General features: G+C 30.7%; 8 protein-coding genes across 17 annotated transcripts; 5 read left to right on the forward strand and 3 right to left on the reverse strand.

Annotated features, from left to right (window-relative positions):
* The first annotated feature begins 657 nt into the window (after positions 1–657).
* LOC143178101 (E3 ubiquitin-protein ligase RNF14-like) lies at positions 658–2,194 on the forward strand. 3 transcript variants are annotated; one of them, XM_076376560.1, is made up of 3 exons: positions 658–1,648; positions 1,710–1,877; positions 1,962–2,194. In XM_076376560.1, the coding sequence occupies exons 1-3, from the start codon at positions 659–661 to the stop codon at positions 2,157–2,159; spliced, it is 1,356 nt and encodes a 451-aa protein (XP_076232675.1). In that variant the 5' UTR covers position 658; the 3' UTR covers positions 2,160–2,194. The 3 variants fall into 3 exon arrangements, with proteins under 3 accessions (XP_076232675.1, XP_076232674.1, XP_076232676.1); XM_076376559.1 differs by having other exon boundaries at positions 1,710–2,194; XM_076376561.1 differs by lacking the exon at positions 1,710–1,877.
* Positions 2,195–2,202: 8 nt separating this feature from the next.
* LOC143178104 (protein SLC31A2) lies at positions 2,203–3,894 on the reverse strand. 2 transcript variants are annotated; one of them, XM_076376568.1, is made up of 4 exons: positions 3,760–3,894; positions 2,820–2,988; positions 2,515–2,741; positions 2,203–2,452 (listed from the first exon to the last, which is right to left on the reverse strand). In XM_076376568.1, the coding sequence occupies exons 1-4, from the start codon at positions 3,794–3,796 to the stop codon at positions 2,349–2,351; spliced, it is 537 nt and encodes a 178-aa protein (XP_076232683.1). In that variant the 5' UTR covers positions 3,797–3,894; the 3' UTR covers positions 2,203–2,348. The 2 variants fall into 2 exon arrangements, with proteins under 2 accessions (XP_076232683.1, XP_076232682.1); XM_076376567.1 differs by lacking the exon at positions 3,760–3,894 and adding an exon at positions 3,159–3,298 and having other exon boundaries at positions 2,820–3,085.
* Positions 3,895–4,040: 146 nt separating this feature from the next.
* Positions 4,041–6,398, forward strand: Ckiibeta (casein kinase II subunit beta). Of its 3 annotated transcripts, none has more exons than XM_076376564.1 (5): positions 4,041–4,106; positions 4,572–4,647; positions 4,928–5,030; positions 5,080–5,479; positions 5,587–6,398. In XM_076376564.1, the coding sequence occupies exons 2-5, from the start codon at positions 4,576–4,578 to the stop codon at positions 5,693–5,695; spliced, it is 684 nt and encodes a 227-aa protein (XP_076232679.1). In that variant the 5' UTR covers positions 4,041–4,106; positions 4,572–4,575; the 3' UTR covers positions 5,696–6,398. The 3 variants fall into 3 exon arrangements, with proteins under 3 accessions (XP_076232679.1, XP_076232681.1, XP_076232680.1); XM_076376566.1 differs by having other exon boundaries at positions 5,098–5,479; XM_076376565.1 differs by lacking the exon at positions 4,041–4,106 and adding an exon at positions 4,138–4,248.
* A 1,275-nt stretch (positions 6,399–7,673) lies between these two features.
* Mps1 (dual specificity protein kinase monopolar spindle 1) lies at positions 7,674–10,868 on the forward strand. The gene is made up of 7 exons (XM_076377273.1): positions 7,674–8,001; positions 8,149–8,827; positions 8,895–9,590; positions 9,674–9,834; positions 9,923–10,134; positions 10,204–10,584; positions 10,663–10,868. Exons 1-7 carry the CDS (start codon positions 7,674–7,676, stop codon positions 10,681–10,683), a joined length of 2,478 nt encoding a protein of 825 aa, XP_076233388.1. The 3' UTR covers positions 10,684–10,868.
* A 146-nt stretch (positions 10,869–11,014) lies between these two features.
* On the reverse strand, positions 11,015–13,556 carry LOC143177919 (nucleolar complex protein 4 homolog). The gene is made up of 6 exons (XM_076376236.1): positions 13,359–13,556; positions 13,156–13,258; positions 12,529–12,942; positions 12,394–12,441; positions 11,950–12,313; positions 11,015–11,872 (listed from the first exon to the last, which is right to left on the reverse strand). The coding sequence occupies exons 1-6, from the start codon at positions 13,494–13,496 to the stop codon at positions 11,368–11,370; spliced, it is 1,572 nt and encodes a 523-aa protein (XP_076232351.1). The 5' UTR covers positions 13,497–13,556; the 3' UTR covers positions 11,015–11,367.
* Positions 13,548–16,614, forward strand: Ubl (Ubiquitin-like protein 5). 3 transcript variants are annotated; one of them, XR_013001681.1, is made up of 6 exons: positions 13,548–13,687; positions 13,840–13,893; positions 14,238–14,422; positions 14,510–14,584; positions 15,132–15,245; positions 15,329–16,614. XR_013001681.1 is itself a non-coding variant. In XM_076376239.1 (4 exons), the coding sequence occupies exons 3-4, from the start codon at positions 14,245–14,247 to the stop codon at positions 14,551–14,553; spliced, it is 222 nt and encodes a 73-aa protein (XP_076232354.1). In that variant the 5' UTR covers positions 13,548–13,687; positions 13,840–13,893; positions 14,238–14,244; the 3' UTR covers positions 14,554–14,708. The 3 variants fall into 3 exon arrangements, 2 of the variants coding, with proteins under 2 accessions (XP_076232354.1, XP_076232355.1); XM_076376239.1 differs by lacking the exons at positions 15,132–15,245; positions 15,329–16,614 and having other exon boundaries at positions 14,510–14,708; XM_076376240.1 differs by lacking the exons at positions 15,132–15,245; positions 15,329–16,614 and having other exon boundaries at positions 13,632–13,761; positions 14,510–14,708.
* On the reverse strand, positions 14,748–17,961 carry Uck (Uridine-cytidine kinase). Of its 2 annotated transcripts, none has more exons than XM_076376238.1 (5): positions 17,574–17,958; positions 17,128–17,384; positions 16,897–17,042; positions 16,671–16,817; positions 14,748–15,211 (listed from the first exon to the last, which is right to left on the reverse strand). In XM_076376238.1, the coding sequence occupies exons 1-5, from the start codon at positions 17,787–17,789 to the stop codon at positions 15,093–15,095; spliced, it is 885 nt and encodes a 294-aa protein (XP_076232353.1). In that variant the 5' UTR covers positions 17,790–17,958; the 3' UTR covers positions 14,748–15,092. The 2 variants fall into 2 exon arrangements, with proteins under 2 accessions (XP_076232353.1, XP_076232352.1); XM_076376237.1 differs by lacking the exon at positions 14,748–15,211 and adding an exon at positions 16,056–16,189 and having other exon boundaries at positions 17,574–17,961.
* A 1,554-nt stretch (positions 17,962–19,515) lies between these two features.
* On the forward strand, positions 19,516–20,687 carry LOC143178016 (putative ATP-dependent RNA helicase TDRD12). 2 transcript variants are annotated; one of them, XM_076376414.1, is made up of 5 exons: positions 19,516–19,537; positions 19,615–19,766; positions 19,830–19,954; positions 20,035–20,142; positions 20,253–20,687. In XM_076376414.1, the coding sequence occupies exons 1-5, from the start codon at positions 19,532–19,534 to the stop codon at positions 20,369–20,371; spliced, it is 510 nt and encodes a 169-aa protein (XP_076232529.1). In that variant the 5' UTR covers positions 19,516–19,531; the 3' UTR covers positions 20,372–20,687. The 2 variants fall into 2 exon arrangements, with proteins under 2 accessions (XP_076232529.1, XP_076232530.1); XM_076376415.1 differs by having other exon boundaries at positions 20,269–20,687.
* The last annotated feature ends 598 nt before the right edge of the window (positions 20,688–21,285 follow it).

Here is a 21,285-nt window from a genome sequence, read left to right on the forward strand (position 1 = left end):
ATTCCCTGCAAATAGTTCTGTATGTATACATACATATAAATATGCACTAAAATACAAATAAATAGGTACTAAATGTACATTAAATAACAAATACTGATAACCACATTTATACTTATACATTGTCATATATGCATTTCTAACTATTGTGCATTTAAAAATTCTACAAACAAACAACAAAAAATATAACTTTACTACCTTTATTTTAATTAATTATATTAATCCATCAACAAAGCTAATTGTACGATACGTCTTCAGCTTATTGTCAATATGTTACGGCATATGGTTTTACCATTATACTCGAAATGTACTTTTAATTGCAAAATAATTCGTCAGCATGATTAATCAAAAAATTTATGATATCTATTACGATTCGAATGAAAAATGTATTTAAACGAAAAAATATTAAAGTAGAATTTATGTTTTACAATGTTCATTTATTTTTTTTAAATCTTTATATTATTCATTTATTTTCAACATTACGAAAAAGGAATAATGCACATTTTAAAAACGATTAGCGCGCCATTAAATAAAACGTGCTCCTGCTATATTATCAATCGCAAACCGTAAGTGTAAATGCAAGTATACATATTTATAATAAAGATAAAAATTTGAATTATTGATTAATTCGTAAAATAAATACTACTCTGTAATACTGATAATGATAGAAGAAATGGATGATCGAAATCGACAAGAAAATGAAATTTTACTACTTTCAAACATCTATAACTATGAAGAATTTTCTTACATTAAGGAAGACATAATGCAGTGTTATTTTAATATTTTTCCTAAAATTAGTAGTAGCACACTTCGGCTAAAAAACATTGATAAAACTGATAAAGAAATTGAATCTCATGCATTAACTAAATATGTTATTGAATACTTACCACCAATTCGAATGTATTTGCAGCTTCCTAATAACTATCCTACCAAGAAGCCACCAAATTTTTATATTATAACCTCATGGCTTTCTCCATGGCAAATATCTTTTCTTTGTCAAAAATTAGATGAAATGTGGCTTGACAATGAAGGTCAAGAGATATTATTTTTATGGTTTGAATTTTTAAGAAATGATATTCTTCAATATCTTGAGATTAAAGACACCTTAGATGTTTCATTCTTATGTATGGTGTATGATAATTTGGAAAATTATTATAAATTAAATTTAGTACTTAAAAATGATATTAGAGCTATATATAATCCATTATTTTTTAATCCGCTTCAATTGCTGATATATTATGATAAATACCAGTGCAATATTAACTTTGAAAAAAATTATCATCAGTGTATTATATGCTTTGAAGAATATAGTGGAAGAGATTGTATAAAACTACAAAACTGTAAACATATTTATTGTAAAGGGTGTATACAAGAATATGTATCTATAAAAATTAGTGAAAATTGTGTAAATGATATAATATGCCCTTCTATAAACTGCAATTCTTCAATTGCTATTTATCAAGTGAAGAAACTTTGCCCAAACTTATATCCAAAATATGAAAATTCATTGTTAAAAGTTGCATTAAGCACTATGAAGGATATCATTGTTTGTCCTCGTATTGTTTGTCAGTATCCATTTATAAAACATACAAATGGCCCATTAGGTATTTGTGACAACTGTGATTATGTTTTTTGTTGTCATTGCTACAAGGTATGTACTTTATATATTTTAGGAAATTTGTGTAAATTATTTTTAATGAATTGTATATTAGGCATATCATGGAGTTATACCATGCACTATGACAACATGTGATACAAAGAAACTTGTTCAAGAGTATATGAATGGTAATAAATATCAAAGAAAGTTGTTAGAAGAAAAATATGGTAGAAAAGAAGTACGAAAAGTTATTGAAAAACATATGACAAATGAATATTTAAAAGTATATCTTTCATTAATATTATATAAATTTTATAACTTATATACCATAAACAGTATGTATGTAGTACAAAAATTTTTTTTACAGAAAAATGCTAAACCTTGCCCAAATTGTCAAACTATGATCACAAAAATAAGTGGATGCAATAAAATGATATGTATTTATTGTAAAGCTTCTTTTTGTTGGCTGTGTGGAACACAAATTACCACAGGAAATCCATATGAACACTTTTTATCCAATGATAATGCTTGTTACAAGCGTTTATTTGAGGAAATTCTAGTGTAAAATGTGTTTATACTATAAAAAATATGTTTAACATATGTAAGTTGTTTCATTTGACTTCATTTTTATATAACAAATAATTGTTTAGTTTATATACATCATTATTTTATTCATATAAAATATAATATTTCATACATCAACAAGTAATAAAGCATTATTCGTTGTATTAAAATTTAGTGTATTGACTTCCATTCAAGCATCCCTAGGCAAATGAACTTCAACAGTAGCTTCTGTCACTAATTGTTCTGCGACAATAGAAACTGTTGATCCTGATCTCTGATGATTTATTGTGTTATCTATAAATATATGTGTGTATGATAAAAGCTCTAAGTTTGTGAAAATATAATTAGGATATTACCTGCACACTCTTTCTTGCATTCTAGTATCCTCTGTCTTTTGTAAAATTGAACCATGTTAAGCTCTATAAGTTTAGGACCAAATATCCAATATCCAAGGCATCCTCCCAATACAAGAGCAATGTTAATATATGCATTGTATGTCATAACAGCCATCATTAAAAGGTAACCCAGGAAGGTGTGTATAAACCAATGAAACACTTGAAAACTCCATGTACACCAACTAATACTAAAAGGATACATAGTATCAATTTAATTGTTTAAAATTTACCTTCACATTTCAACAAACTGACAAAATTTTATGTACCACCGTAAAGAAGATTGAGTTCCTACAGTTCTTGAAGATATTTTATATAACAAGAAAGAATTTTCAGATGTTCGAGTCATACGTTCTTGTACTAGCATTGTAGTATTTTGTTGCATTTTGATTTGTAAGATTTTCATACCTTCATACAATATTGCTAAGGCTGTCAAACCTAAACAAGTGCAAACAAAGCTCAATGTGGTAGTAACATTGTATCCTGGTAGAAAAAAACTACCTAAGTTGTTTCCAAACCAAAACCACATATGCATCTAAAAGTAAACACAAGTTTCAGATTAACTTTAGCATTCTATTGTGTAAACAAGTGTTTAAGGTTATACTTGCCATTATAAATTTTTATTTTTTGTAACATATAACAATAATTAAGATAATTATTTAAACTGATGAGCAAAGTGCATTCAACTCTACCTACTACATTCTGCACTTCACCTAGCTTTACCCACTTATCCATCACTGACGAGATTGTATATAATTGTTGATGCCTCATTGCAGGAGCATCAAGAATGCACTTCGAATTTCATAAACATCCATAATATTTGAAAAACTAGTTGATTTCTTTTCATATCGGATCATTTTGTTTAATAAATTCTTCAATAATAACAATAACGTTAAATACTAGGTGACAATTCCAAAACATTTACAAATAAAACACTCAATGAGATTTCATGAAACATGAATGCAACACAACCTGTATTCGTATCACACGCAATTATACTTTAATAAAAAACGGAATATCCACTGACATAAGTAAAAAAGATATGTTAATTTTCATACGTATCAGCCTCGCGTTGTTTAAAGTTGCTAGGAAACAGTCATGTGAGATTAATATCCACATTTTGGTTTTAAATTTGTTCAGTCGTGAAAAAAAAAATTTGCATCGAATTCAGGTAAAAGATAAACTGAGAAGATGACTTAATCATCGTACCATTTTTTTGAATGAAAAATTGATAGTAAACATTCATTCGTATCAGGAACGCGAATCAATAGTTTTCATTGGTTGACACAGCGGATAAATGTTCGTAAACGAACATCTCTGAAAAAATTGATAGAGCGAAGACATATCTGTTTAGGACATTTGAAATTGGAACGATTAGATATACGTGTATCGTTCGGTTTGGAATCTGATCCAATGAAAAGTGAATGAAATGGAAAGAGGAAGATTCTGAAGTGTTCTGAAGCAAAAGATCCGGAAGGTGGCGGATAGGGTAAAGCAGCGACAGCGCTATCTACATCGTTGGGACGAGCAAGCGTGGCTAATCAAAGCACCAAAAGGTAAGCCGTAAGGGCTGTTTATTTTTGGGTTTTCGTTCGTCCTACGAGGCTTTTTCTCGAGTAATGTACTTCCTGGCTGTATCGGACTGTACATCGTGCTTGAAAATCAGTTGACGAAGCAGCAATGACCACGGAAACGTAGGTGAATTCGCCGGACAGAGCGTAACGTCGAGCATCTTGCCTAGTAAAGTGAAAACTCCATTTGCTCTTCCCTTCGCTCCGAACCTCCCCCCCGTATATATCTTGTTTCTCGTTGGCGCCTTTCTAACCAATTGCCAGGCGTGCACCGAGCACCGACGTGTATATGCGTGTGTGCATAATATATCTAGAGATATATTCGAGAACTTTTTCGCGCACAACGCGCACGTATCTTCACGCACTTCACACGCGCATCCTGCGCCTTTCTAACGCGGTGATCATCTCGATCGGGGGGAACATTTCTAGCGATTAATTCTTTATTCATAGGAAAATGAGCAGCTCCGAGGAGGTATCGTGGATTTCGTGGTTTTGCAACCTCAGAGGCAATGAATTTTTTTGCGAGGTGAGTATGCTCGTTGTGTTATGATGCTTAATGTTTATCGTTTCTTTTCGCAACATTTCGCACCTACGTAGTTGATCCTCTTTTTCGAGGTTAAGTACTTTTACATTGTTGATATCTCGAATGGATTACCATGATCGCATTACGAGATTCGATATAACGCTGCGTTTTGTACAAGATGTAATCAAGATTCTGCGTATCGGACCACGTTGTATTATTTTCTAGCGCGAGTAGACTCATTCTCCTGTACTATTCATATACGTTATCGCAAATACTTTTGCAGGTTGACGAGGATTATATCCAAGACAAGTTTAACCTAACTGGACTGAGCGAACAAGTACCGCATTATAGACAGGCTTTAGATATGATCCTTGATCTTGAACCTGGTAAATCATTGCTAAAGTATAAGCGGTAAATATCAAAATTACTTTTAAGATTCTTTTTGTCTCGTAGATGATGAATTAGATGGCCATCCAAATCAGTCAGAATTAATTGAACAAGCGGCAGAATTGCTCTATGGATTAATCCATGCTCGTTATATTCTCACCAACCGTGGCATTGCTCAAATGATTGAGAAATATCAATCTGGTGATTTTGGTCACTGTCCACGTGTATACTGTGAAGCTCAGCCAATGTTGCCACTAGGACTTAGCGATGTTCCTGGGGAAGCAATGGTCAAAAGTTATTGTCCCAAATGTATGGATGTTTACACACCAAAAAGCTCACGACATCATCATACTGATGGAGCATATTTTGGAACTGGATTCCCACATATGCTTTTTATGGTACATCCAGAATATCGACCAAAACGTGCAGCAAATCAATTTGTACCTAGGTAAGATGTAGAACATCATGCATATTTTCTTTTGTGAATTTATTCAAAAATTTGTTTATTATTCTACTATAAAAATAGATTATTAAAAATGTACATGTTTCTTACAGGTTATACGGCTTTAAAATTCATCCTTTAGCGTATCAGATTCAACAACAGTCTGCATCAACATTTAAAGCACCATTGCGGGCTCTTAATTACAATAATGGGAAACGTTAAGAGCATTACAATATAGTCTAGAACATTTTTTTCATTAATCATAATTCCTAATTTCGTCCCTAAGGGTTAAATAAAATATTATTTTTTATATCGCTCTTTATACATCTTAGCAGGGCGCTAAAACGCTAATCGTTTCGTTTAATCACCGATCGATTACGAAATTAAGCGCAACACTCTATACTTTTCGGATTTTTCCACGGTATTTATAGTATGCCGAAAAGGTTAAAGAGTGATATATCAAATTTTTAATGCTCGTTAAGCGCCATGCTCTTTATTTCAATTTTAGTAACAATTTTTCTTTCGTGTTGAAGATCATATTTGTATTGTTACATCAAATCTTGTCCATTAAAGCAACAGATGAAATGCATACTTAGGATAATTATTAGGGTGTAAGGGAGCAGATGAGAATCATAAATAGAATATATCTGTTTAGATGAATTTTGCATCTCCGTGATCGCTGCCTTGTAGTTCCTACGTGCAAGGAAGATCGCAAATGAAGATTGTTCGCAAAATAAGGAGCAGGTAGCACCGGATCCTGATTGAGTTTTCAGAGAAAATGATACATAAATTCATAATTTGTTGAGTATAATTTAATTTAACTGTAAGAGGATATGAACGCGAAACGCGAACTATGAAAGCAATTTATTTATACATGATTTATCTTAATAAAACTCAGACAAACAAGAGTAAGTTTAAAAGCAAAGACTGCATATTATTCTGTAAAATTCTGTTTTCTGTAGTAGTTCTTGGAGGAATTACATTTAGCAGTCAGAAAGGAAATTCCATATACTTTTTGAATACGACGTGTATCTCACATAAAACAATACATATTTTAATATAGAGAAATCGAAATTATTAATGCAATTTTTCTTTGTATTACAATTGTTAAAAATATTCAAACTTGTTTATATTAAGTCGAATAAGTTGTATATCATAAAATTTATTATTTCTTTTTTTTTTAACAAATATTGTATTTAAATACTAAATTAAAATTTAAATTATTTAAAAGTAATATTTCTATAAAAAGATTAAAAATGACAATATTTCTCATTGTATCATGTATTAAATTCTAAACAAATTTTAAGTAAGTTCATTTTTTCAAAATATATTTCCATTATTACGCGTTAACACATCATCATACAATATTAAAATCGTACACTAGAATTTTTTACGATTTAATAAAAGATGTGACATTAAAAAATATACTTTCAACAAATCTAATTTTTACAATTCCTGTAAAATAAAACTTAACTGTAATATCTAAGTGTATACAATGTCCGGAAAAAGTTTGTGTTAATAAATAAGTTGTATTTTGCGTTAAAAACGGTAATTGTTTTTCAATTACTTATTTCACGCAAAAGAGCCTTCAAAAAAGTATGAAATATCTAAAAATAATATAAATCCTATATTACATTATTTAAGTGTTTAATATTGATTACATATTCATAAGTGATTGAAGAATAGAAAAAGGTGTACCAATGGAATTACGTAAAATGTTCCTAGATTTATAGGGATTCGTAATACAACACTGCTACCACTGACCAATCAACGTGGGTTATAAAATTTGAATTTAATGACGTTCAAAAAACCAGTACGATACAAATGAAACAGTCTGGAGTTTCGAAAGACAACTTTATGTTTACATCAATCTTTTGTCGAAAGAAATAGGTGTATATTACTATATGTAATAAATAATATGTTATGATACGATGTGTACATGTCAAATTTATTAATGTTGTGTCAAAGTCGAAGTGATTTTCATCATTTCAAGTACGACAATGCTCTCGAATCAACAAAGAATAAGTAATCCACGAAAGCTTTTAATCATATTTATAAGAAGAGAAGCCATCAAAGATTTAATAAGTAATTTTTAATTAAGTTTAGTACCCTATACTGTTACACTGTGTTATATACATTTCAAACTACATTTTTACTTTGTTGTTTAATGTGAATTGTTTGAAGTGTATTTTTATGAAAAATGTCGGATTCTTCGATAAATGTTAGATCCATGACAAGTAGCATGGATCATCATATGAACTCGCGGCCGAAGTTTCAACCTATACGTGTAAAAGAATTATTACATTTTTGTGAAAGTGATGATGATGAAAGTGAAGACAAGGCACAGGGTTCTGAGACAGAATCAGATTCTGAAGATTTTCAACCTCTTCCTCAAGATAACATTGAAGATGATCTCAATAAGTCTTCAGCTTCACTTAATGCAAAATATAGTAGTGGTGTAAAATTGACTCGTGAAATTTCTCACACAAATGCCTCTTCAAAACCTGAAGAATATAGTTTAGTTGATAGTATTGTAAAATATAATACAAATAATATAGTTCCTGAAGTACATGTTACAGTACATAATAGTTATGATAACGTGGAAGCATATGATAAATTCAAAAATTCCAAACAAGAAAGTCATAAAGAAACAACATGGCCTGTTAATTTTGAAGCTAATATTAATATTAAGCCTGAAACGGCTGTAACAAGATCTTCAATAGTTCACGAAAATGAATGTAATGTGAAAAGTAAAAAGAGTATTAACTTTGAGCAATTAAATCATGTGCAATTGAATTCAAAAAATACTTATATGCAAGAACAAATTCCTCAAATAGAACATAGAAATAAACATGTTACTGTAGACACTAAAAGACATTCTACTGAAGAACAACCATATAAAAGTGAGATTCAGTCTGTGAATCAAAGTAATAGTACCAAAAAGGCAAATAACAATGCTTTTGAATCTATTGTATTTCCTTCTCAACATGTTGGAAATACATTACAATCTGGAATTTGCAATTCTTCATTAGAACAGATATCAACAATAAGTGAAGAAAAAATGCCTGTTGATCAGTTAACTTTACAGACACCTCTAAAACATGTGCCTGCTAGTTACTCACGTCCAGACCCATGTTTTTCGCGTAGAAATATTGCACAAACTCCACAGAATAAATACTCTGATATATCTAAGAATCAGGGATTAACTCCTGCTACAATTTCGTGTCATTGGTCTCAAACTAGTATAAGGCAAACACCATTACAAAATAAAAGTATTAACATGAAAGATTCCATGCAGACTCCTAAAAATTCTATTCAATTTATGACAAATATAAGTAGACATGAAACACCAAGGTATGTGGTATCAATATTACATATACATTTATTATAATTAATCTTTTAAATAAATATTTCACTATAGGTATTTAAATACAGAAGCAAAGTCAAGACAACCTTTAGCAGATACAGGAAGTTCTGCACATAATAATATTTCAAATAAACACTTGCTGCAAGGATCTCAACTTTTTACAGTAAATGAAGCGACACCTGTAGTACAAAATAAGTTATCCAATAGAAACTTAGATCAGAAATCAAGTATAATGAAGCAAATTTCTGAAGCATCAGAAAATGCACAGTCAGAATCAGATATTAATGAGCAATTAAAAGAAAATAAATATCCAAATGAGGAGAATAAAGAAATTGTGAACAACAAACATCATACTTATTCTAACAAAGATAGTAACAACACCTTGAAATCAGTACCTAATGAATCTCAAAATCAGTATCCAATAGTAAACAATCAGAACCAAAAGCAAGAGTTAAAAGGGGTTACAGATAATGCATCAAGTGTACAATTTTCTATGCCTCCTAACACTTCCAAAGCAAGACAAGGTAGGACTATTTTTGTAAAAGGAAAAGAGTATTTGATTTTAGGCATACTTGGTCAAGGTATGAGTGGAGAAGTATTGCGGGTGCAGAATTTATCATCTCTTGAATTATGTGCTATTAAATGTGTTAATCTTAATCGTATGGATAAGGATTCTGCACAGGGCTGCTTGGAAGAAATTTCAATGTTACATAAACTACAAGCGCCGTGCATCGTCAAGATGTTCGATTAGTAAGAAATTGTTTTATAAATGCGTATGTGCTGTGTGTAATATATGTGTGTACTGATATTTACATCCAAGATTTTTTTTACAGCGAAATTAAGCATCCCATGGTTTATGTGGTAATGGAAATGGGAGATACTGATCTTAGTCGCCTTCTAAAGACAATGTCACAAGAGAAACAAATTCCTCTTACAATGATTCTATATTATTGGACAGAAATGTTGACAGCTGTTAAGCATATACATGATAACGGTACACATTTTTACACATGAAAATCTTTTAGTTATTGTATCAAACACTATCTATACACAGTTTTGCTACATATATGTATATTTTTTAGGAGTAATTCATTCAGATTTGAAACCTGCCAATTTTTTATTAGTACGAGGAAGGTTAAAGCTAATAGATTTTGGAATCGCCTCTAGCATGAATGCAGAAATGACGTCTGTTGTTAAAAATTGTCCAATTGGAACATTAAATTACATTAGCCCTGAAGCACTGATGGATATTGGTGGAAATTCAGATTCTCCTACACAGAATGTTAAATATAAGGTATGAGAAATGAATTTTCCAAATCGGGAAGAATATTTATAGAATGATACAGATATCTTTATTTTACAGATTAGCTTTAAGTCAGATGTGTGGTCATTAGGATGTATTTTGTACAGTTTAGTGTATGGTCATACACCATTTCATCACATTCGTTCACAATGGGCTAAAGTGAATGCAATAACAAATCCGAAACCAAATATCCATTTTCCAACGACTATATCAACAGGGGAAGGTGACAAAGTTATACCGTCACCACCAGTCTTGATTGATGTAATGAGAAAATGTCTTCGACACGACCCGAAATCTCGGCCAACGGTGGCTGAGCTTTTGCAAGTAGAATACGTGCCTACTACACAAGAACGTTTAACATTAACTCCTGATATTCCAGCAAATGTTTTGGTGAAAATAAAGCATGCATTAAACGAAGATGAATGGCGGCAATTAGTACAGGTTCGTAAATTGAAATTTAATTTTAAATTAAATTTAAATCAAATTTGAAAGTGATAACGGTTTTTTTTTAAATTGTAGGTTTTGGAGAACAGACGATAAACATAACGTTATCGAGATTATTTTTAACTATGTACATAAGTTTTTTATACATAAAAATTAGCAATAATAAATAGGATGCTTATTTAATTGTATTATAGTAAATTGTGAAATTATTTGAATACTGGTTTAAAATACAAAATTATATCGTAATACGATTTAATTACGAAATTTACATATACTTGCCTGTAGCTTACACTTCGCAACAAAATTAAAGGTTCACTAATTTTGAACTGAAAAAATGGTGTTAGTGTATTTGCTAAACAGACTGCAAATACCTTGGACAGATGTTACGTTACAAATGAAACACGGGTAATCTATTAAATTAAAATATCTTTCATTTTATTATCACACATTCATGCATACAAATGACTTCATTTAACAGAACAAGTAAATATTCACGAATAGCTATTGCGCTAGATAACAATATGATTGGGAATCTAAAAATACATATCTACATGTTGCTCGTGAAACAATGCATTCTGAATCAATTCCTTTACAATTATTGTTAAATTTTAAATAATATAAAAGTATGCAATATTTTGGTACCATACCTTTTAAACGTATAAAAAAACGCAGAAAGTGTTTTTTATCATTCTTTTTGCGTTGTCTTACTTATCGAAAGTACAGTTTTTTAACGATTCATATTGCACAATATGCATATACGCATAACTTCAATGTTTTCAGTCAGTGCATTGTCGTTAACTGCCAATATTGTAATAGTCTTTCACCTTTTGGTAAAGCCATAGAATTTGGTCTTTCAAACGTCAACATAATATCTTTGACTTTATTCCTTAATTCGCGGTCGAATAAGTGTCCTCCAGTACGTTCCAGAGCCGATGCCATGTCATATTCGACAGAGGGTAAAGGTTCGCGAATGAAACGTGCAGCACTAGCAATACTTGGTACGATATGCCACTGTAAAGCTTTAATTTCCCAAAGGCTGCTAAGGAGAGCGTTGCTCAATAACGGATCACGTTCTTCCATCAAGAATGGGTCTCCAGCACCGTTACTCTCTTCCGACGAAATTTCGCCTCCTTGAGGGTGATCGATAAGACGTTTTAAGCCAGGATGCCTAAGTAGAAGATTTCCAACAAAAAGTAAAATAATGAGAATATCTTCGGGTGGAGCAACAAGAGTTAAACGTGCCAGTCGTTTTGCGAAGGCAGCTACTAATGCCTCTGGTAAATGTCTGAAAAAAATAAAAAATTTATTAGTCGTTTTATTGAAATCAACGAACAATTGTTCTCAAATATTGCAAACACTTACGTTGAACTTAAAAAAAGGTCGGATAGGTAAAATAAACGGGCTTTGTACTTCGTGTGAAAGATTTCTGGTTCAAACATGGAATAAAGTTTGGCGAAGATATTAGGATATTCTAAATTGTGTTTAGTAACCAGTAGAAATACACCTTGTAATGCGAGTAAACCAATAGGTCCATCCGCGTCTAAGGAATCCATAAGGAAATCTGTTAGTAACACTGGCTTTTCTAAATGTGGCATTACTCGTTCTAGTAGTACTACTAATAATTGTTTATGTAACTGTGGAGTCAATTCCCAATGCATAACACAGGCCCAAACTTTATTCAATGCACGTCTGGCTCCTGCTTGATCCCATACAAAACTTTTGGTACCTAATACAAAAAAAAATAAAGCACATAAGAAATCATATTTTATATAAGCATAAAAATGGAGAGAAGATATTTTTTTTCACCTTGTTGTGGTCCACATAATAAATTTTTATTTTCAGACATTTCTTTTTCTGTAACAGAAATGAACCAATCAATTATAGATGAAATTCAACATGAATCACTCAAAATATAGGGTATTATAGTTTTATAATTTATACCTTCAGATTCCTTTGGCAGTGGTAATTTATGTATAAGCTCTAGTAAATTTTTTATATAAGTTTCATATGGTTGTCTTTTTGGGGTGAGAGAGGGAAGACATTTCCAGGCATAATAGAGAGTATCAGGATACTCTATGATTTCTTGAAATCTAGATATTAAGGTTGCATTATCCTTTTCCGGTGAAAGCAAGCCCATCAAAATGGGTTTCAACCGATGAAGTGGAAAGTAATATCCCAAGTTACCAGTTGGTTCTAATGGATTTTTACCTTCTCCTGCCATGAGTTTTATAGCAGTGGTAAGAGCTTGCAGTTGAATAGCAGGTCGACATTTCTCTATTGATAGAAGTAACTTCTCCCATATTTCTTCATAACAGTTTCTCAACCAATTGACGTATCTTGCTTCAGGACTTGGCTCTATGTCATAAATCTTATTGAAAAAGCTGTGGCATGATTCTAAATCATTGTAAAAAGAAAATACTACATTTCTTAATTTCACGTTTAAATTTTGTGCCCAAATAAATATTCTTACAAAATATAAACGTGTATCGCACGCAATGAAATTTGTAGATACATGCACTGTCAAACATTGTCAAATGACAAAGAACTAATATAATACTCAAGTAATACCTGAAATCGTGAGTGATATCGTTCGTTCTAGGTACATGTCTCCTCTTTTCAAAATCTCGACGAATATCGTTTCGATCGTGAGCAGGCAGGACGAGGTAGATTCCTGATACAGGGTGATCACGAATTTTAGTAAATCATATAACCTCGAAACATCGACACATGTATTTCATCGATTTTAAATCATTTTTAAAAACCACTCTTACATCCCACTGAGCAAGTATATCCACCAAATTGTTCGCATGTTTCCTTGAAGCCAGAAATTCTTGTGCCTTTTGTCTTAATAATTTTGACGACATCTTCTGGCTGGAGGAAGCGCCGGGAAGATCCGCTGCATCCGCCATTCGTAGCCTAGTACACGGAAAATTTGGTAATGGTAGAGGACCTTTGTAGCTATTATAAAGCCCACAACAATTTTTCCGTATTTCTGCTCCGTTCTTCGAACTGCGCTACAGTTCTTTTATCTGAAATACTCGAAAAGAGATAATGCGAAAACTGAATGCTGGTTCTATCGGTTGTGAAAGAAATCAATAAGGTGATATTATTGGAATCATTTTCTTTATTTGGTTAAAGTTTTAAGTTTACCGAGAGTGGTCGGTAATCTTATACGTATGTAAACGTGTACACATTTGCATGCACAGTTTTAGTTTCATTGCAGTTTAATCAACCTGTGTTTCGCTTGTATAGGGATTAAGTGACAAGTAAAGTTTGCTAGCGGGAACTTCAACATAAGGATAGGTTGTAAGTATTGCGCATTATTATTCTATTTGCACATAAATACTACTATTTCTTCCTGATAGTTATTAGAAACTTTGTGCGACATGCAATCGCGAACATGATTTTCGAAATAATGACTTCTTGTTCAGTATTTATTGTTGTAGCAGTTTCTAACCTATAAATACGGTGGTATTTTACGGTGGAACTTTGTTTTCTTCTGATTTCGAATGCATAATTTGCAATTATTTAAAATTTCGAATATACAGTTAATTCCTTTTAGTTAGTGTCCAAACAATTGCTACATGTATCTCAAATATATTAGGAAATAACGGTATTTCAAGTGATAATTTTTTTTATATTTGATAAAGGTGGAAAATGTTAGAAATAACATGTAATGATCGTCTTGGGAAAAAAGTCCGAGTGAAATGCAATCCAGATGATACAATAGGTGATTTAAAAAAATTGATTGCTGCCCAAACTGGAACACATTGGGAAAAAATTGTATTAAAAAAATGGTACACCATTTTTAAGGATCATATAAAGCTACAAGATTGTATCCTTTTTTTCATGAAGGGTATTTTTATACTGTTACATATTATCAAATAATTTATAATACTGTTTCCTTAATTCAGTAATTCAGATGAAATTCACGATGGCATGAATTTAGAACTTTATTATCAATAATCAACAACAATTAGTGTAATATAAATTAATGGTAAATATAAACATAATAATAACAATAAATTTTATATTTAAATAGTTCATGATTTTGTATCTTACATAATATTTACGTGTACAATGTGTATAACTATACAATAAACAAACATAAATAATAACAGTAAAAATGATCTAATACTATATTCTTTAAATTTTTATACTGAGTATAGCTTATTATTTTTGACTTTGAGATAATATCTAAATATTGCTATAAGCCTTTTTTTTTATAAATTCACTTTCTACAAATATAAGCTTTATGCTGTCAAATGCAACAATTGATGTTATTGCATTAGATTGTGTCACAATAGTTTGGTATCTCTACATTTATAAATAATATAGAAATATAATATTAAACATTTACTCTGTATCTTTTGTAACTTGAGTATACCACTTTATAATTAATTTGCTGTAGTGTTGCTATATTAAAAAATATCTAAGTATTGAAAATAACAAAAAATATGATTATGTAATTGTTTTCTTTATCAAGCTTAGAACCATTAAAAAAATTAATGTGGCCTCTTGATTGATTTTTCTGTTCTGTTTAGTGAACTTTCAGGTTGCACTGTAACTCTACCTCTGTTGCTTAAGAAGTCTCTTATGTGCTGCACTATCAAATCTATTGCCACTGTAACAAATATAAAACAAGTAAATGATTGGAGGTATTTTGTCTAATAACAGAGAATTGAACTTCTTTATTACTATTTCATTTTACAGTCTAAACAAATGGTATATTAAATTACAGAATTGAAATCATAGTTGTTCCATATAATAATGATGTGTTTGGATCAAAAAAGATTTGAGCATCTGAGAAATCATAATACCAAATAAAGATTTAGCAGCACACTAAAGAATGCAATTAAGTGTCTTTAAACATGGCAGTATATGAATAATGCACAGATTTAAATTAAAAATATCACATTTTTAAAAATTATGCTAATGTTATACGCTTTATGCTCACTTAAATCATTTTATATAAAATATACAATGCGCATGGGGTACATAAGACGTTCAGAACTTGTTAAGAAATAACATTGTATAAAAACTCTAAATGTTCAATAACATGCATAATTGCATGTAGACACATACTTACAAATGTTCTTACATGTAAATAATACTTCAATCTGTCTAAGATATCAGACAGATCTGTGCAAATTGAAGTAATTATGCAAGACTGGAATTATACCTAGACAAGGTACTTTATATAATCATGCAATATGACCATATCTTAGGAACAGTGTAAAATTAATTTCACCCCTGAAAGACTTTAATGGATGCATACATGTTTAAAAGCAATACTTCCTTTTGCTTAGAATAAATGTAATACAAATACAGTTTTGTAAGTATAGAAGAGACATGTTAAGTACTTGATAAAAAAGGAAGGTATCAAAGTTACTGCAAACTCGATTACACATGTATTATATATAGTATATTAAAACGTGGTGCTTGTAAGTGAGCATATCATGCTTAAATCATCTGCTGAACGTGTCGGATGAAATCGAGGTACGCCTATGTTGGTAGATGTATGGATGCTGCCCGGGTGAGTTTTCAGCCTTTTTCAAACGCAAAATGTCCCAGATGTGGTGCACTATAAGGTCTATTGCCACTGCAAACATACAACAACCAAACCATGTACGTTTTTATATATGAGCCTAACTTTTGCACTAACATAAAAGACAGCTTGTTGGCAGCTCTTGCATACCAGGCAGCACCCATAAGCTATATAAATGTGTACAAATATATAGAATCAAAATTTAAGCTGCCTTATTGTTCCAGATCTGCACCTAAATTGTGTAAAAGTAACAACACTTTTTTATAAGTAATTAACACTATATTTTAAAAACCAAAACAAGTCAAATAATTATAATTCCAAAATTGCAATTAATTTTTTACATGCTATAATTAGGTGCAGGCTGGATGAAAATGACTTCAGGTTATGATATAATGCAAATTTTATACTTATGAAAAAGTTAATAATGCTTGTTATATGCTTAATGTCAAAGAAATGTGATAAAAAATTTCAAAATTTAATTCTATATGCTTAAATGTGTACAATTTCCATATACTATTACAATGCTATGATATACCTGTATTGTCTGCACCCCTTGGTATAATAACATCAGCAAATTTCTTAGTAGGAAGACAAAATTCTTCAAAAGCAGGTTTTACAAAGTTCATATATTGATTCAATACATAGTCCAAGTCCCTTCCTCTTTCATTTATATCTCTTGGTACTGTGAAAACAATTAGAAACATTAATTGCACAGAATTGTATCAAAATGTAAGGGAATGTTGAGAAACTCCTATTATTACCTCTTCTAGCCAATCTAGTATCTGAATCTGTATCTACAAATAGTTTCATGTGAAATAGATCTCTTATTTTAGGAAAATAGAACACTAAAATTCCTTCAAACAAAACTACATCTGCAGGGTAAATTGTGGTAAGCTGATCTTTAATCCTGAAAGTGAAAAAAATCAATTAACATAAGAATATATTGTAATTTCCCATGATTTATATTGTTTTTAAATTATAAATCTACGTACAAACTGTTGGTTCTATAATCATAGGCTGGTATTTCGCATTTCACTCCAGCCAATATGTCTTGTAATGTCTGAAGGATTAAATCGTTATCAAACGCGTCGGGGTGGTCAAAATTATACTGACCCTTTTCGGCTTTTATTTTTTCAGCTGGCGTTAAGTCTCGATAAAAACTGTCTTGCGAAATACAAACTACTTGTCGTTGCATGTGATCCATATCCACTTGTCCCAGTTTTTCCATTATACGTTTGCAAACAGTCGACTAGAATAATTCGGAAAGGAGACATAATTAGCGGAATTTTGTTGCATATTGAATCGAAAATGTCACGACTTTGAAGAATATATTTCAGGTACAGAGGTTAAGTCGTATCAAAATTATATTCCTCGAAAGGTGACAAACAAAAATTAATCATGCCATTCTAATGAGGCATGCGGTATTTTTGTTACTCACTTTACCACTAGCTGTGCCACCCGAAACCCCGATTAAGAAAGGAGTTTTACTTTCTAAAGCATTTAGTTTACCGTTAATGCCAAAAGACATTTTTCGCGGAGTGACAATATTTATCGACATATCTGCCATGGCTAAAGATTTGTTTATAGCGTGATACGGTTTGGACCAGTAGAGCTGTCGAAACTGCAGCATATATATAACTGCATGCAACTGCATACAACTTGATGCAAATCTTTAAATGCAACACGCGCGTGCGTTACCGGAAGATGATGTGTAATTTAATAAATGTTTATACATACGATAAAATCATCAACGAAGTATGAGATAGACCTATTATCCAAATATCATTTTTGTGTAACTCAGAATATTACACTATGATTTAATAAGGATAGAACTTAAATTAACTTCTGAGCCCATCTATTCGATCATCTTCCCAAAATCATACCTATAGTTCGAATCACATCTACATATTTATTCCGCCAGGTGACAGCAACAATCTAAGGCTATAGAATTATTATAAAATCTACAAAGTTTATTATACAATGACAGGATGCAATAAAAATGTTTAGTTATTCGTAAACATTGACTTTCTACATTTCTTGATTTTCTAACCTCTTCAATTCCACGTGTTCATTCTTACATTTCTTAATATACTTAAAAGCAACACTTTATAGCAGTTATAGAGACTCTATTAATAGATTTTTCAATACATTTAAGTGACAAAAATCAGTTGTATATTATGAAAAATAGCATTTAAACAATTTGGCTGAATATGGACATCAACATCAATGGAGTGAAATGGTGCAAAAATGTTTATTTATTAATTTACTTGCAGCTTAAGAACACAAAATAATTGTAGAGACTTTAAAATTGTTCACGTAACAATAACAAGCACCAGAATTATTTATTTATTGTAAAAATCGAATTAAAATAATTTTGGGGAGCCTCGGACCCTGATGATACGGCCCTTAACGAAAGTTGCCAACGACAACTTCGCCATCTAGCGGTGGACTGCGAACTACAATTTTTCATTTGAAACTGAACTTCAGACGGGACACTAGCGCCATCTGGCGGCGACACCGAAGAACTAAAACTTGAAGTTCGCGATTTAGTTCCCGTCAGCTACCGTTAGATGGCGCTAGTGTCGCCTCAGGGGTTCGAGAACTGCTACTAAGGCCCGTATTATAAGGTCACGGTGCCCCTATTTAAAAAATATTTCAAATGTTTAAAAAAACAATAAATTAATAATATTATAGTGTAAAACGATAATATGTACTCCTATTTAATTATAAACAACGCCTATTTACTGACAAATTAATAAATAACGCAATAAATAAATAAAGAAGAGCTTATTGATCGTTTTTAATTAAATAGCCAATTGTTTACGTATTTATCATTATATTTAGTATCTGTTCTTCCGATTCTGCATGACTACCTACGATTTTTCAATAAAAAAGTATCTGTTAACGATGGTTTTAAGATTAAATTATTTATTCTGTGGGGGCACTGTTTCCAATATTACGATCCTGAATGAAAAATCGTAGTTCGCGGACCGCCGCTAGATGGCGAAGTTGTCGTTGGCAACTTTCGTTAAGGGCCGTATCATCAGGGTCCGGGGCCCCTAAAAATTTTATTAATTCGATTTTTACAATAAGTAAATAATTCCGGTGCTTAATATTGTTACATAAGCAACTTTAAAGCCTCTAAAATTATTTTGTGTCCTTAGGTTGCAAGTAAAGTAATAAATAAACAATTTGCTCAATCCCTGTCCTGCAATTTATGAATCGCCATTAGTGAATAAGCTTTCTACTGCTCGTGTTTCAGTTGAACTGTTTGATTGTTTTTATCTTTATTTTAAACAATTAATTTTTGTAAACGCTTTGAAAAATATACATGCAGTTGTAACAATTGACAGGGTAGAAGTCATTTTGTATTCTTTAAATGTATTCTTTGCAGTTATGAAAGTATATATTCTATCGTTTTACATGAATAGTATAAAGTGATATTGTTTGTGAAACAATTGCATTTTTTGTATTGACAGTATTTAATTATGACTTATCCAGAACTTATATGTAATTTTGCTACACCAAACATTGTATGGTATCAGACTGATATTACGGTTGTCATACGTATTTTACTACATGATCTGGATGAATATTATCTTCGAGTGGAATGCGATCATTTATTATTTAGGTATTAAAAAATAATGTGTATGAAGCGTCAAAGGACATGTATAAGTATATATTTGTTTTTTAGTGCTACGTTAAATGGAAAACAATATTACGTTTGTTTATATCTTTTTGGAGCAGTAGTAGCAGAAAAAACAACCCACTTTAATTTAGGAAGAGAAATCAAAATTACACTTTTTAAGGCCCATAAATGTAACATAGTTCTATATTTATTATTATTATTATTTAATTGTCTTTCAGTATATTTAAATAATCTTTATGAAATTTGATAGGGACAGATTGGTTAAGGTTGCATATAGAAAAAGAAAAGAATCCAGCAATTATTTTAGACCCAGATCATTTGTATAAAACTAATTGGTCTATTGTTCCTTTAAAAATAGGTAATTATTTTACAGCATAAGTTAAACTTTATTTGTAACATACCTTTTTTTATTTTGTATACAATATTGTATGTATATATAATCTAATCATACAAATTGTTTTATCATAGAAAGAGAAAATTTTAGGGAATATATGCGTAGAAATAACATAAGTCAAATAATGCCAGATGTACCCTCTAGTGATGAAGAAGAATCTGATGATGAAGCAATGGATATGCTATTTTGGTAATTCACATGCATACATATTAAATCATCTGAATAGTAGTCTTAACAATAGAAGTCAAAATACTTCAACAAAATTGTTTTTTATTGAATCATCTATAAACCAATTTCATATACATACACATTATTTATGATAGATCTTAAATTTATACAAATAAAAGATAACAAAATATTATACATTTGTTTTATACATAGAAATTGATATTACATTGTTTAAACATTAATATGTAAAAGGAATAGTGGAATTGTTTATACAAAAGTGTGCTAAACCAAAGAAATATTATATTTACATATTTAAGTAGAACATTGAAATATAAATAATGGTACTGAGTAAACAAATAATTTTTACATCACATTTACTTATGTCTAAACATTTTTTTACACAATTACAATATTTGGAATGTTTTTCTTTTGCCTTCATGCTGTACTGGGATAAAACAATGAGAAAAACATGAAGGTAGTAGCAATGTAATACGTATATACATTGTCATACCTCCTGCTAGTCATGTTATTTCTATTTTTGGTAATGTATGGGTCAGTTGTCAATCAATATATGCATGCAATATAAAGTTTAGAAATGAATGAGTGACAAGTGCTGTGAGGTGTAAAAGAAGATTATCAAATATTTTTTAATGACAATCTCTTTTTATAAAATTTGCATAGACTGAAGTAACAGATTGGTAATAAATATCATCTAGTTTTTAGAGCCTTTGTATCATTTATGAATACTGTATTACAAAGTACACAAGGAACTAGATAGGCTTTATTACTATTATTAAATGCTATGAATCACAATTTCATTGCATACTTGTCTAACATAAAACTATTTTGTTCTAGTATCAGGATAAGAATAGTACATTAAAAATTTATTTTTATAACAAAACAATTACATATAAACATCTTGCATTATTTTTTTGTACT

The sequence above is a fragment of the Calliopsis andreniformis genome, chromosome 4 (genome assembly GCF_051401765.1).
Source record: "Calliopsis andreniformis isolate RMS-2024a chromosome 4, iyCalAndr_principal, whole genome shotgun sequence".
In the NCBI taxonomy this organism is placed as follows: domain Eukaryota; kingdom Metazoa; phylum Arthropoda; class Insecta; order Hymenoptera; family Andrenidae; genus Calliopsis; species Calliopsis andreniformis.